At 37.9% G+C, this 15,586-nt stretch overlaps 2 protein-coding genes across 3 annotated transcripts; one reads left to right on the top strand and one right to left on the bottom strand.

Moving 5' to 3' along the window:
• Window positions 1-491: 491 nt before the first annotated feature.
• LOC139627401 (phenazine biosynthesis-like domain-containing protein 1) lies at window positions 492-4,833 on the bottom strand. The gene is made up of 10 exons (XM_071488123.1): window positions 4,637-4,833; window positions 4,166-4,265; window positions 2,955-3,053; window positions 2,495-2,604; window positions 2,261-2,290; window positions 2,004-2,092; window positions 1,531-1,622; window positions 1,340-1,423; window positions 961-1,023; window positions 492-731 (listed from the first exon to the last, which is right to left on the bottom strand). Exons 1-10 carry the CDS (start codon window positions 4,721-4,723, stop codon window positions 619-621), a joined length of 867 nt encoding a protein of 288 aa, XP_071344224.1. The 5' UTR covers window positions 4,724-4,833; the 3' UTR covers window positions 492-618.
• Window positions 4,834-5,880: 1,047 nt separating this feature from the next.
• Window positions 5,881-15,441, top strand: hnrnph3 (heterogeneous nuclear ribonucleoprotein H3 (2H9)). Of its 2 annotated transcripts, none has more exons than XM_071488122.1 (11): window positions 5,881-5,979; window positions 6,978-7,070; window positions 7,795-7,950; window positions 8,482-8,625; window positions 10,018-10,156; window positions 10,998-11,197; window positions 11,940-12,035; window positions 12,562-12,677; window positions 13,484-13,619; window positions 14,043-14,099; window positions 14,324-15,441. In XM_071488122.1, the coding sequence occupies exons 2-11, from the start codon at window positions 6,983-6,985 to the stop codon at window positions 14,401-14,403; spliced, it is 1,212 nt and encodes a 403-aa protein (XP_071344223.1). In that variant the 5' UTR covers window positions 5,881-5,979; window positions 6,978-6,982; the 3' UTR covers window positions 14,404-15,441. The 2 variants fall into 2 exon arrangements, with proteins under 2 accessions (XP_071344223.1, XP_071344222.1); XM_071488121.1 differs by lacking the exon at window positions 5,881-5,979 and adding an exon at window positions 6,010-6,765.
• The last annotated feature ends 145 nt before the right edge of the window (window positions 15,442-15,586 follow it).

Here is a 15,586-nt window from a genome sequence, read left to right as displayed (position 1 = left end):
TTACAGCATCTTATTGTTAGTAACAGCAAAAACTAAAGTCAAACCAAGCATTTAAGTCATTTATCTCCATTCCTGTTTATTCAAGACAGAACTAAAGCTGCACTGAGACTGAGAATAATACATGGTGTCATAACAGGTAAAACTCTAGGATGTTTTGTAGGAATTATAATGTGTATGAACTGTGATGATTTAAGTGATGATTCTTTTTTTTTTTTCTCTAATGTGAGCAGAGTGTTTCACATAAAGTGCCAAACACAAGGCTAACTGTGATTCTACAACCATCTGTTTTACTTCCAACACAACCTCTGAGTTAACATGTTTTGTTTTTGTATTTTTTTCTATTTATATTGAAATCTTTGCTTTTGTGTGATGTTAATAAATAATACAAATCCTAACAGAGAGTGTAATGTTCTTTCTGTTCCGGAGATTGTTGGTTAGATACTGATGTTTTGTCTTTTAGATTGAGCAGACTGGACTTGAGTCTATTTTCCTTTTTTTATTTTATTTAAATCCATCTCATTTTTATTAAGTGGTACAAAGCCTGTGTGTGCTTCTCTGGACAGGTACACGTTGACTGTCTCACCATCTCAAACCCTCTTTGCTTGCATGTGTCTGTGACTACAGTGTGATTGTTCCCTGCAGTACAGTGACGGTTTGTCCAGCTATGTTGATTCTTCCATCGTCTCTCACTTCCAGTTCCAGCTCCCCACCTCGACTGGAGCACTGGTAAGCTACACACACACACACACACACACACACACACACAGAGACAGGATAATCTCAGTGACATTGGGGTTCAGTTCAACAGTAAAAGACAATGAATAGTGGGAAACAACTGTCATGAAGTAAATAATACATTGATACACCATTTAAATGGTTAGTAAAGGACTTTGACTCTAATTTAAGTTGTTGCTGATCATTTCATAACGTGCACTTTGTGGCATTGGTTAGGTGAATTACCCAGCATTTTCTTCTTCTGTAGTTTCTTAGACCAGTAGCTACCCAGAACAGTGTGGGCCGAACCTGCAAGGACAGAAAATGCATAAGACGAGAAACTGATTACAAAATTTTCCAGGTAAATTTACAGACCCACAATGAACATTTAGGAACTTTACTTCAGTGAAGTGCTTGAGTGAGAAACAGGCTTGCCTATAGATGATGTTGATTGTCATAATATGCAGTTCTATACTTTTTACATACAAAAGTACTGTAAAATTAAAGGCTTTTTCCCAGACATGTTTTTTTTGAGAGAAACAATATACACCCTACATCCAAATGAAGCCTGTGTGTGAGTCAATGTGCAGGCATGGGGGCGTAGTTGTTGAAGTAGTTGACTCACCAGTGACAGGATCCTCTGGGATACCAACCCATGGAGCAAAGTATCTGGAGTAGAAGTCATATCCTGGCTGGCAGTCGGGAGAACCTATTAGCAGACATGCATTGAAAAATTACTATTTGTGGTCTGGTCCAACAAAACGTAAAGCTGTCCAACAATGTCCCCCTGGTCTAGCTAGAAGATCTCATTTTTACCTTTCATGGTGAGAATCAGACCTGCAACTTTTCCACTCCTCTCACTTCTCTGAAGAGCCACAGGGTCAACTTTCAGACTGGTTAGCACCGACCTGGAGACAACACACAATGCAGCACATTGAGGGATTCAGGAAACTGAGCTTGACCTCCAGACAGAGAGATGTGTGTGGAAGATCAGTGATCTGAATTTCTGGCTGGCTTTGGGTAGGTTTTTGGGCAGGTGAATGAGTAACCTGCTTCCCTGCTGGTCACTTTGTCCCTCTTGCTGCTGTGGAGAAGCTCAAGGGCCAATAACAGGCGCTGAGTAGATGTTTGGTAAAGAGCTGATCACTGAATTGAGGAATTCACCAGGAAAATGTCTTTGATCCATTCTCAACTGTTCTTAGCCTTGACTTATCATTTATTAACGTCAGCAAGCTAGTACCATCTATTAATGTGTGTATGTGCGCATGCATGTGTGTTTTGCGTTTAACCTGTCACAGCTGTCAGCCAGTCGAACCATCAGTTTCTTAGTGTTGGAGTTCAGATAAACATCCTGAACTGGATGGTTCCCAACTGTTGCCTATATTACACATGCAGAAGCAGAGACATAGTTAAACTCAGAGATATAAAAAAAAATCCCATTGGTGCAAATTGTTGATACAGATGGGCTCATATGGCCAGTAAAAGCAGTCAGTGCTGTAAAACATTCACTCACAGAGGTGGTGTCTGTGTGATCTGTCTTACTGACCTTGATGATGTCTCTGAAGTCATTGGGATCCTGGGGTGGGGAAAAAAAAGCCTTTACAATTATAGCATTTTATATTCTTTTGAAAAAGGAAACCTCTGCTTATCCAGCTGCACTTGTGATACACTATTGTTCACATTTTGAGACAAATAATTAAACCTATGATTGTAGATGTTGGCTAAGAGGGCCTTTTCCTGTGACATTATCCTGATGTGTTTATCTGACCACATACTGTACCTCCTGGGTGGGTGGATTGAGAGGAAAGTCCATGACATAACCATCCCCTTGCTTGGTAACAGCCAGATCTCCACTCTTGGTCTCAAACACCAATACGGGATTCACATTCTCTAACAGATGTCACATAAAAATATATAATATTATACTGGCAGTGTAGCTGATTAACTAGGTTTACTTAAGTGTTCACATGTACTATAACTGACTAACCTGAGCGTCTTGGTTAAAATTCTTTGCGCTTCTGTTTATTACTCTGCTTTGTGTTTTACATGAAAGAGCTTTAAAACAACAGGATATCCTCAAAAGCCTCCCAGTTAAACTGGTGTTAGTACCTTCAACGTCATGGCCTCAATAGTCTAGTCCTTTGTACCATATTGCTATTGCATTACCTGACTGATATAAGCCATAAGTACACTCTAATTAACCTTGATTTTTATGTCTGTGTGTGTGCGCTGCATCTTACTCTTATACTGGAACAACACTGCAGCGGAGGCCAGAGTGGCATGACCACACAGTTTCACTTCAGTGGTTGGTGTAAACCATCGGAGGCGAAACTTTGATCCTGTTAATCAAATCACATTTTCAGAAAGTTGTTTTATCACACACAGCGCTTTAATATGTTAGTCTGCATGTAACTGTAAAAAAAAAATAAAAAAAATAAAAAGAAGAAGAAGAACCCGAACATTTATAATCACAATTATCAAAAATCTTTTGTAAAAAATGGTTTGCTTTAAATTTAACAAAGCCTCGCCCAGAAAAGGGTAATGTAAACATACGGTCTAGAATTAGTATGTGGTATGGATTTGGGACACAGCGTGTGATATATTAATTCTTTTTACACTGCAGCGTCAAGTGAAAATAACACTATTTTAAAGATGTACATTATATCTGGTTAAATTAAATGACAAATTGATTATTTTTAAATGGCATTGTGTTTTTAAAAAGCTTATTAGATTTAATGTAAATTGTAAGGCAGCTTGTTACTGTAGTCGGGGAGTAGTCTAGCCTAGGAAATATTTAAGTTCTCACGTCGTGCGTGGTGACTTTGGTTGAAATGTTTACATTCACTGAAGATATACTCAAGTTGGGTTTAAATGACATGGACATTCCTCTGTGCAGCTGAGCCATTTGTGAAACACTGAGTGACTCCAGCTGCATTTTTAACTGTGAAAGTTCATTGCCCTGTTTTTCCCATTCCCTACAATACAAGTCTTAGCTGTGTGTTTAACATTGTTACCTGTCAGACTGCTGAGGACAGGTGTTTTTTTTTTTTTTAGTTGCGCACACAATGACCTTAGTAAACTGCACAGAGGCTCACAGCTGTGTCCTTTCATCCCATCCCAATCATTTAAGCTGTTTGTCTTTCAACAGTGTGCCTGTGAAACTGATTTTTTTTTTTTCTTTTTTTTTTGATGAGGATGTTGACAATCATCATCAAATGTATGCATAATACCAAACGTTGACAAATATCCATGAAAACAAAACTTGAAAAAACCTTCGACACTTATTTATAGTATAATATATAGCATTAAATTATAATAGCTCCACTGAATTGCTTGCAACAGGTTTATCCCCATTTAAACAGCCTCAATAGCAAGACATGGGTCATATATGAATTGTAAAAACACTGGTGTTATAATTGTAGTCAAACATCGTGAACAGATATTATCTGACCTGTAGCGAAGTCATCAGAGGGGTTGATCCTGGTGATGAAAGCAGTTTCTGACAGGTTCATCTCTGCTGCTATCTTCTGATACAAATCATCACTCAGCTCCTGTTAGAACCATAAATAAAACACAAATATAAATATTTTGTTGCAACTAATAATATTGTACTGTGATCCACACATACAGTATAGACAGAGGGGTAGAAAGTATGTCAGGCTGCTTAAAATGTGCCTATTTCACAACAAATTGCGTAATCGTGTAACACATGAGCAGCTACAACTTTGCCGACTGACAATGGTCATTCAACAAATGTTACAAAGAACAACTCAGGTATTTGACCGAACAACCAAAGGATATATTATAGAGGCTGCAAGCTGAAGTTGCTTGATATCTTTTACAGTGCATTTTTCAAGCCCTAGTGCAGAAGGCAAGTGTACAATATGACATGCGGTACATTAATCTAACTGTTCTTACTCACATGCATAAGTGGACATATTGCTGCAGGGTTTCCTTTGAATGGTAGATTAGTGAAGGCGTCCAGCGTAAATACTGGAATCTCCATCATGCTGAGGATGAAAGTGAGAATGGCCTAAAACTGACAAGTGTGTCCAGCGAGGCAGTGACCACGGTGGAGTTAAACAATGTCTGCTCGAACTACTGCAGATGGACTTTTGACCCCGTGTGCTTGGTTTCAGCAGTCTCCCCTTACTGTCAGGGTTGCCAGATTTTCACCCTGTTCTCTGTGTGTATTGTTAGACGCTTAGTGTTTATTGTCATATATGGAGTACAGCCTTACAGTATACTCTCTGCGCCCTCTTATAAAAACAGCTTATACATGAACTGTGGTTGCAGTTCACAGTGCATTGCTTTGGATGAGTGTCAATCTACATTTTGATTTATAGCCAGGATTTTAGAAGAGGGATACCTTTTTTTTCCCTCTTACAATTTCCAAACTCAGTGTCTGATTTACATTTGTAGATTATCATATAAAATGACCAGTTTATTTACAGTGCATCACAGACTGTGCAACATTCAAAGTGCTCTGTCAGAATGCAATGTCACCAGACATGATCAATTAATTAATTTACTCAATTATGATTAATACATTATACTCTGGACAAAAAGTCCCTCGGGCAATATGCACGAAGAGCTTACTGGAGTACAGTTTTGAGGTATTTCTATTTTATAATTATACTCTACTACATTTCTCATTTTTAGTCCAGTAGGCCTATATTTATTTGATATAGCCTACTATTTGATATTATAGTCACTGCAGTTTCATATTCATAATAAAAAATATATATTTTCATAAAACTTTACTGATCTTAAATGAACTTAACAAGTTATCCAGCAGTATAAAGTAGTTAAAATTAACCCACCTGCAACATTACAGCGAAGCACACATTAATGCATCAATAATTATGATCCAATATATAATATACCTTCTCTGATATGGGACAGTCAACAAACTGAGTACTTGGTGGTTTAAATATATACTTGATATATATTATGTTAATACTTTTGTATTTTGACTTAAAAATATAAATACAGGACTACCACTACTGCCTATGGATAACAAATCCTCTTCAATGTACAAAATGTCACGGGTAAGTATTTTGTTTTATTAGATGCTTCTATTTATTCTTCTCTACTTTTATTATTGTCGGTATTACTATTATTATTATGATTATTATTACTGACAAACTTCATCAACGTTATCGCTTATATATCCAAATCTCGCGATAGCATACCTGAGCGGTCTGTCGGCAGTGTCACCTGAGGCTCGGGACAGGAGCAGGAGACCGGGGATAAGAGGAGACTGTGAGATAATTTCACTGTTTTCAGACATCTTTCACTGACGTCTGACACATTTCTTTGTGGGGTTATATTTCGATACTCAGTGACGGCATGCGTCCCTTAAGAAGTGAACTAGTTTGTCTCATACGTTTGACCGCTGTCAGTGTCCTACCGTTAGCTTTAGCTGCTAACTGCTAATGTTACCAAGCTAACATTAGCTCGCCAGACTGACAGTAGAAAAACGTTAGCATCATTAGCTCACCATGTATCCAGGCTGACAGATACTGTCCTATGGCGAACTTCAAAGAACCAACTTTACTAAAGAATAGATAATGTCTTGTAAGGATATGTTTGTAAATGTGTTAGTAAGTTCAAGTTGAAACCCCTTGCTTTTACCAACACTTTGAGACACAGTTGGAAGAAGGAAGTAACAAACGTTAAGTTAGCTTATTTAACTGCTGTGACAGCTGGAGTAACTTGCAATATAGGGCAAAATTAATAGATATTTCCTTTCATGTTATTTCATACTGTCACTCTTAATTCTGAGTACAGTGTTGCTGTCCATGGCAATTGTTTAGTTTTCTACAGGCGAAACTGTTTGGCTGTTTATTACACCAATAAAAGCTTCTTTCGTAATTGTGATGTGCTTTGTGTTATTACACACACGATATTTGTGAACGATATGCACGTTTCACACTTATGCTGATTGTCAAAACAGAAGTAACGTAAAGTTCATGTTATCTAGCCTAATTAATAGTGACTGCACCCTCAAGCCAAGTGGAGATGGCAGGCAGAAGAATAGGACGAGCAGTAAGTTATTCATTGATAGACTATCAAAGCACATCTAATGTCCCGCATTGCTTTGTTCTTAATGTAGACCTGGACTCTAGACAATGACCAGAGCTCGAAGGACAGGAGGTTTTGGAAGCACAGCATTATCTGATGATGGCAATGCTGTGGGTAGAAGTACCACAGACACAGTAATTTAATGTCTTGCTGCTGTGTTGTCTTCTTTGTGGCAGTGAGAATGTCTTTGAATGAAGAGGGTTACGTGGTTCGGATCAGAGGACTGCCCTGGTCCTGCACACAGGAGGAGGTGGCCAGTTTCTTCTCTGGTGAGAAAGCACTTTAAGGCATGACACATGAACAGTGTTAGTAAATGTAAGACTGTGAAATTAAATCTAACGATAAACTCAACTATTTTGCTTAGTGTTACACAATTACGGTTGATGTTCCATCTTAGTGGATATAATAGTTTTAATGCAAGTGAATATGAATGTGACAGAAAACTGTCTTCACTCTTACATTGTGTTTAGAATACCTGTAAACACAAAGCATCACAGTTGCACCTGAATTATTTTTATTAACTGTGGAAGTCAAACTGTATTTTGACATCTAGATCAGTAGCATTTTAGTCACTTCAGGGCTCCTTTGCAACACTATTCTGCTCAGACATGCAGTTGAGATCTGCCTCAAGACTCATATTGTTTGCACAAGTGGAAGTGGATTCTAGCTGTTCTCATTAACATTTGATTTGTGACAATGTCCAAAAGTTTTATTTCCTTCCTACAATATATCTTGTTGTTATGCACAGAAACAGTCAGGGTTTCTTCATCTTTTCTGAGTATCATCTTAATGTTTCAGTTTTCACTGACTCCAGCCATTAGTGTGATGTCAGGATCTCAGATGAATCAGTAAATGGCATAAAGGTGGATTCTATTTTCTGGAGCTCCAAACAGTTCAGATTAGATGGGATCCAGTTGTAGCCTTTAGTGAGAGTTTTTCCTATCTGAATAAGCATCCTTTAAGGAAATCTCAATTGATCTTACTTATTTACAGACTGTGACATCATTGGAAAAGTAAACGGAGTGTGTTTCACCTACTCTAAAGAAGGCCGTCCCAGTGGAGAGGCATTTATTGAACTGAAAACAGCAGAGGATTTCAAGAATGCCCTCGCCAAGGACCGTAAATACATGGGACACCGATACATAGAGGGTAAGCAGTATAAACAGGCACAACAGACTGATGGACCGTTGAGTGTTTTTCTTACATTTGTGCAAATTACCCGGTTGTAATTTGTTGGATTTCTGTTTACATTTACACATTGTGTGTGATCATTTTTCAATAATACTCAGAATCAGAATCAGTGTTATTACCAAGTATGTTTCCACATACTAGGAATTTGTGCTGGTGGTTGGTGCAAACAGTAACATAAATAGACTTAGGGTAAAATAAGAGTAGAATTTACAAGTTAAAAATTAAAATAAGATTAAAACAAAATTAAGATAAAAAATAACGATGTGGGATATTTGCAATAATGATAAGACATGGGGAATGTAGTGCAAAAAAGATCGGGGGGGATCAGTGACAGTGGGGCTCTCTAGCCTTGTTGATAAGGCTGATAGCAGATGGGAAGAATGAATGAATACTTGAATGAAGAATGTGTAAATCTTGAAGTTTATTGTGTTTATTATTCATATGACGTGTTTGTTATTCTATGTCCATCTTTTTGTGTATCTGAATCAGTGTTCAAGTCAAACCGTAGTGAAATGGACTGGGTGCTGAAACGTAGCGGTCCTGCTGACTATGACAGCTGCAGTGGCTGCATGCTGAGGCTTAGAGGCCTGCCCTTCGGCTGCAGCAAGGAGGAGATTGTTCAGTTCTTCTCAGGTACATGAACACTTCTAATTACTATGTTGAACTGTACTGATATTACAGCATTTATTTAAGGGATAGACGGACACTGTTCACCAAGTGTTGTAGTTTTTTTACACCACAGTGTAAGGTATTGTCAAAACTACAACCAGCGAATATGCAAAAGATCCTCTTAACTTGCAGTAACTTGCAAGACAAAATCACTAAACACAAACCCACTACTCAGTCATTAGTCAACATTTATATATGGCCCTTTGACCTAACATGTCTTCTTAGGGTTCACAGGCCCTAAATATCAACAGTTAGCAGCAATGTGAAATACAACAGGACTGTAATCAGGCAGAGGGATTATAATAGCCTTGAATATTATTCTAATGGCAAGTTTATGTTTGTAGAAAAATTAAACACAAACAATCAAATTACAGGTTTACAGGTCCCTCTTCAGCACTACCATGAGATTAGGAAATATGACTGATTGTATCATGAAAAATTCACAGTAGTGCCAACTGCACTTTGAACGTTGTTTTGCACACAGTGGATCAGCCTCACAAAGCCACACTACCACATCAAGGTGAAGCAACATTCAATGTGTTAGGTGGACAGTTTTGCCAACACTTACTCACCATTCACATTATTGATTTCTCTCATCACAAATTGGTATTTATAAACATAATTTACCTTAACAAACCTCTGTCCACAAGGTAGGCAGGCCTACGCATCTGCATACAAGTGTCTGTGTGTCATGGCCCAAAGACCAGATGTATGTTTGTTTTTGTAGTATAGCAAAACTGTGTTGACTAATTTTTCCTTGTTGTGAATTATTAGTATGCTTTGTACCACAATAGTGTTAACACATTATTTTGCCTGTTTGTGCTATATGACCTTGATATCATGCCTTCTAAAGAGGGTTAACCTATAGGATGAGCTGGGCTGGTTTGGCTGAGGGAGACAGTCCTCACTGTGACAGTGACGGTGACACTGATCTGGGGTCAGTACTGTGATTCTGCTTACCGGCAGCCTCTTTCTAGGATTATTAATAGCAGAGAATTATTATTATAATTATTATATTGTGTGCCACTTATCACTAAATAATCATTTGGCTATTTATTTAAATTTGGTAGTTTAGTGGAGAAAAAAATCTCCTCTGCATCAATTATAATAATGTGGCTTATGCTGACTCCAGGCCAGTATTTGTTTTATTCCCTTGCTGGGCACTTTACAAGTGTAAATTCAGTCCTCTGAGATGCCTCTTTCTAATGCAGTCTTCTGAGATACTACGGCTGTTGTTTATTCGCTGTCATGACGTATATTAATCCTGAAAGCTTCAGTGATGCAGTGGGTGTTGTTCTATCCATTTTATATCAGTCTACCTACCGACCTATGTATTTATGTGTGCTTGGGTTAAAGGGTTGAGAATCGTGCCAAATGGGATTACTCTGCCAGTGGACTACCAGGGGAGGAGCACAGGGGAAGCCTTCGTGCAGTTTGCCTCAAAGGAGATAGCAGAAAAGGCTCTGGGGAAACACAAGGAAAGAATAGGGCACAGGTGGGACAGACGGGAAAGGGATGGGCTGGACTGGGTTGGGCTTCCACTGTAGTATTTGGGTGGTCATGTTAGCATAATTATGGTATTAATGGGGTGGGTTTGTTATGGTTGAATGATAAGCATGGGTTGGTGTGCTAGAATAATTGTTAAAATAGAATTGTAAATTAATTGGGTGGGCCATGTAATATTTATGAAAATGCTAATGGTCTGGGATTAATGGGTTTATGTATTGTAATTATGGTGACATTTTGAAAATTGGGATGAAACGTCATGTATATAATCTTTAAATTAAAGGTGGTGTGATCATTTTATGCCATAGACAGTTTTATAGGTGGTCCTTTATGACCAGGGAGTTTTATTTAATTGTGTTAGAGCAACATCATCATTTTATTGGCACTTCCTGTATATCCTTTCATACATGTACCATATAGATAATTTACTGTTGGAAATGGGATTAAGTGTAGAAGTATAGCAGAGGAAAGTCAAGGCAGTTTCCACTATTGATGCATGAGACTTATTTCTGCTGTGCTAAATCATTAAAATGATCAATACAACAGCTAAAAGCCCTGTAAGGATTTCCTTAACTGTAAGTAATACGGTTGGTATAAAAATCTACTACAGCCCTAAGCCCAGCTAATGATGAGATTTTGTTGAGGTTGTTCAATCATTCACTCAGCTCCAGGTTAAAACAACTTAGACCACTATTTAGAATATTTGTTTTGTGTGTGTTTATCTTCTCTCTCTGTAAATCTTATCTCTCTATGTAACCTGAGCTAAGCCATTTCTACAAAGTAACCCTTTCTTCTGCCCCCCTACACCCAATTGGCCTCTTATATTGCAGGTACATAGAGATTTTTAAGAGCAGTCGTAATGAGATCAGAGCCTATTATGAACTGCCCAGACGGGGGATGGGAGGCCAGAGACCAGGGCCCTACGATAGACCCATGATGGGGGGCCCAAGGGGCGGGTTTTTTGGGCCCGGGCCTGGCCGTGGTGGGACTCTGATGGACACCATGCGGAGTGGAGGAGGTTATGGAGGAGGTAAGCAGCTTTTTATTTTTGTGGTACAGGAATATTTGGCTCCTGCAAGCGCTAAAACTGGCAAGATATGTGATGCTGCAGAAAGCAGTACAAAACCATATTTATCAACTTCAGCCCATGTTCCGTTTTTGGTTTCACTAGTGCTGTTCAACTTAAAACATTATACACTGAATAAGTCATGTGAATTAAACAAACTGCAGCCAACACAAAACCATCTCAAAATGAGATTCAAGCAAGAACAGTGTCAACTTTGAACTAATTTCAAGTAGCAGTCATGAAAATAATGCTGATAATTGAATGTTCCCGTAGCCAAATCCATCCATCCATGTTCTATACCTCTTATCCATACAGGGTCGCAGGGGGGCTGAAGCCAATCCCCTGGACAGGACATTTTATTTTATATGTACATTTTTTGATTGTGTCAGTATAGTAAACAAACAAGCCTACCTTAAAATACTATTTTCATAGGTCAGTTTCATTTTGATTAATTTTTTCATAGCAGTGGCAAACCATTTACAGTTCAATTCTTTATTAGAGAATTTATCAATAAAGCAGCAAAATCAATAGCATGCAATAATAAGTATAAACAGAAATCATAGAGGACTCACTTGAGGATTCATTTTGATGGAGTGGTTAACTAATGGCCCATTCTGAGCCAGCAGAAGTTTCACTATGTTTTCTGTGTGTGTGAAATAACAGTTTGAGTTTTCCTTTGTTGCCCTGTCATGGTGTCTGTGTCCAGGTTACGGTGGTTTTGACAGCTACAATGGTTTCAACAACTACTGTTTTGGCAACGGCATGTTTGATGAGCGAATGAGAGGAGAGAGGGGAGGAAGAGGTGAAGTTCAAAATCCATTTACCCATTTGGCATGTAGATATAATGAATGTTTGAAAGCCTCAGTTTACAGTTTAGCACCCCTGCTGAAAGGCTAAAATAATTTCCAAAAATGTACATTCATCAGTTTCAATTTTTAATTTTTTTACTTTGAAATGAATGACATTTTGGTACAAATCTTAAAATATTGAACATCTAAAAATTCCAGGTTTTACAGTCTTGATATGAATAAATAAAACTAGAAGTGGAATTTGTAAAGCAGTGGCTTTTGACCATTTCCAAAATTTAAGACAAAACCTCTCATAGAAGGCTGAAAGCTGAGGCTTTGAAATTATTATACCTTTTAATCAGAAACATTATTAACTTAAATACAACAACTACAGTGTGTTTTAATTCTTATCAATTGTTTCCATTTGTTTCATTTTCAATAAGATGAATAAAGGTTGGTTTGTATGAGATTACTTCTCTCCTGTACGTCAGTATAGGTGGTATTGGTCATCTGTGGGTTTGTGTGTGTGTTTTGGCTCAGGGATGGGAGGTCATGGTTATGGTGGTCAAAGTGATGGTGGCTCAGGCTTTCACAGCGGCCACTTTGTCCATATGAGGGGTCTACCTTTCCGTGCCACAGAGGGAGACATTGCTAAGGTAAGAACATCACAACGAGACCAGTTACTTTTATTATTTCTCTTAAAAAATTTCAAACAGTGGGGCTTCATGCAGGGTATCTTCAAGCCTTGAAAAAGTGTTCAGTTTCCTCAAAATGGGACTTTATGAGGTACTGATGTCTTAAGGTTGATTAAAGTTGATTCACAGAAGTCTTAAATATTTTCTCCTGCCTGTAGTAGGCAGTGATGCTAGTTGTAAAATGATTTTGTTTATGATTGTTGTTGGAAGATGTTACACAAATATAAACTAAAATTGGGATTGTAGCAACACTGGATTATGTGCACAGGAGGCTATTCAGTCCATTTTTCTGGAGTTTCCATCAACACCATCATTATCTCATAATGGGCACACATCGACTCTAGCAAAAACTTAACTGAAAATAATTCATTTTAATAGGTGAAGCCATCTATCAATTTTCTTCCACCTTTTATTCATGTTCAGGATGCATTTATTTCATTAATTATTGTTGTATACTGCTGAAAAATATCTGAAAAACTGATTGTGAAACAGGTATTAAAATGCATCTAATGTGCTAAAAAATGACTTAAAAACTCAAATTTAACTTGATTAACCCTGCTTCTGTTTGTTTTCCTGTGTCTGTTTATGTTGTATTCATACTGTGTAATGTTGTTGGCCAGGAAGCCCATTAAGCTACTACATTTGAATAAACACTGAATGTTGATGTCATGAAAAAAAACTTGGACAGATGGATACGATTTGTTTGTCTGTCTGCCTATTCATGTGTATATATCTGTGTGTATACGTCTTTTTTCTTCCTCATGCAGTTCTTCTCTCCTCTGAATCCACTGAGGGTCCACATTGATGTGGCTCCTAACGGCAAGTCAACTGGAGAGGCAGACGTGGAGTTTCGCTCCCACGAAGACGCTGTGGCAGCCATGTCCAAAGACAAGAACCACATGCGTATGTCTCTCTTTCGTCTTCAGTTTGTCCTCCTGTTGGTCCTGGTGATAGCACTTTTTTTTACAATGCGTTACGCAATGTTCATGACACAAAACTACTTGTTGATTAAAAGCAGAGGAGTGGATCAGTTGTATCTACAAAAGCAGAACAGGAGCACAGATTTGCAAACTCAGCAGATAACCTGTCAGGATTTAAGTTGACCGACTCTAAAACGGGCACATTTTAATGTTGAAATTAAAGGAGCATTAAGTAAAAACAAACAAAAAATACAAAGGTTTGCAAGTATTTTTCATGTCAGTATTTGAGATATTGCAGATGATGCTTCCAACTAGTTGGGAAAGTAACAGGTAGATTTAATTAACATGAAATGGAAGAAACAGGTTCTTAAATAGGGTAAATGATGAATTGATGTTTTTTCCACAGAGCATCGCTACATTGAGCTCTTTCTCAACTCAACAGCCAGTGGAGCAGCTGAAATGAGTGAGTTTTTAATCAACAATTTTCATTTAGGCGATTTTAAGTTTTATCATCACAGACAATAATCCATTGAAATTTGTACCAATGACTTTGACTAAAATCTGTTTAATAAAAGCTAAGTGTTGGTTCTTTATGTTTTATTTGTATTAATTCAAAAAGTGTCATCATGGTCTTGAGATATTATTTCATCCTGTTTAGACTGAGCTATCTTTTCATAACCCTTTCAGGTCGTGGCGGCGGTGGTTACTATGGTAACTCAGGAGGGGGCGGAGGCTCACGGAGCAGCGGGCTGCGAGGTGCATACTGATGAAGTCATCCCACTCTTCAAATCCATCCTGGCATTTGTCTCATGTCTCCTTAGGCCACATTTACTCAAGTAACATTTCAAAGCAGGAAAGCTGCTACGAAGTCACTTGTTTGTTTTCGTTCTTGTTACTGTGGAGTCGTAGTGTAACTTCACCTACAGATACTACAAATAGACCTTCATCACACCGTTCCTAAAAGCATATGAAGAACAAAACAACTTGACAATATTTAAATGTTGGAACGGTAGAAGGTGCAGAACATGCTCAATAAGTCATTGTTTATTGGTCATCTATTTTTAAAATTGGTGATTGAAATAGATTTTCTCTGGTGATATAAGAGAAATCAAACACCTATTTATTTTTCCAGAGATTTGAATGGGGTTTAAAGGGCAGTAGCTGAATGTTACAGTTTGTTGTGACTTTATTTGGATGCACTTTAATTCATCTTGTTACACATCTCACTTGTTGGCAGGAGATGTAAATCAGTGCAGATGCAGCAGGAAGGCAGACCTTCATTGGACACAAGCTAACAGGTGTGGGATTTTGTGTCATACACAAGAATGATTTTGATTGTCAGTACGCTGTCAGGATCGAGCGTGTTCACTTTGATCCCTTCACTTGACGATAACACTGCTCCGGCTTGGATGACCTGTTGAGGTGATGATGCTCTTTAGGAGGCCGAGCAGTGAGAAGCAACATCAAAACAAGCAGCTCTAGGTAAGAAATACAGATACTTTAAACACACTGTAAAAAATCTTTGATTCTGGTAAAAACTCATTTTCAGCAGAACAAATAACCAACCTGGAACTATTTTATACCTGATTTCAGATTAGCTGTCCTGCTTCTGAAAAGTGTAATAAATGTGAGCCATTGTGTTTTTTATAAATGTTTTCACAGTTCATTACAGAATTAAAAACTAAGTTGAATATTATATTCCACTCTTAAAGAGTGGAAGTAAAATAAAGTCTCTATATTTGAGCTGTAAGATAGCTTATGCAGCTGTTGTACATTTTGCCTAATAAATTTTATATTTAATTCTCCATTTGTCTCCCTGACTGATGTCATTTTTGAAGAGGTATTTGTGTCATGGTTGTGAATAGATCTGAATATGTAAATTTCTTATGGGGTGTGTCATGGAGAAACAAAAAACAAAATCAGTTTGCTAATTTCAGGTGGACACAGGAA

This window comes from Trachinotus anak, unplaced genomic scaffold (assembly GCF_046630095.1).
Source record: "Trachinotus anak isolate AG129_WGS33_773 ecotype Australia unplaced genomic scaffold, CSIRO_AGI_Tana_v1 ptg000011l, whole genome shotgun sequence".
In the NCBI taxonomy this organism is placed as follows: domain Eukaryota; kingdom Metazoa; phylum Chordata; class Actinopteri; order Carangiformes; family Carangidae; genus Trachinotus; species Trachinotus anak.
The sequence above is the reverse complement of the archived record's forward strand: the minus strand, read 5'-3'. Positions and strand labels throughout refer to the sequence as shown.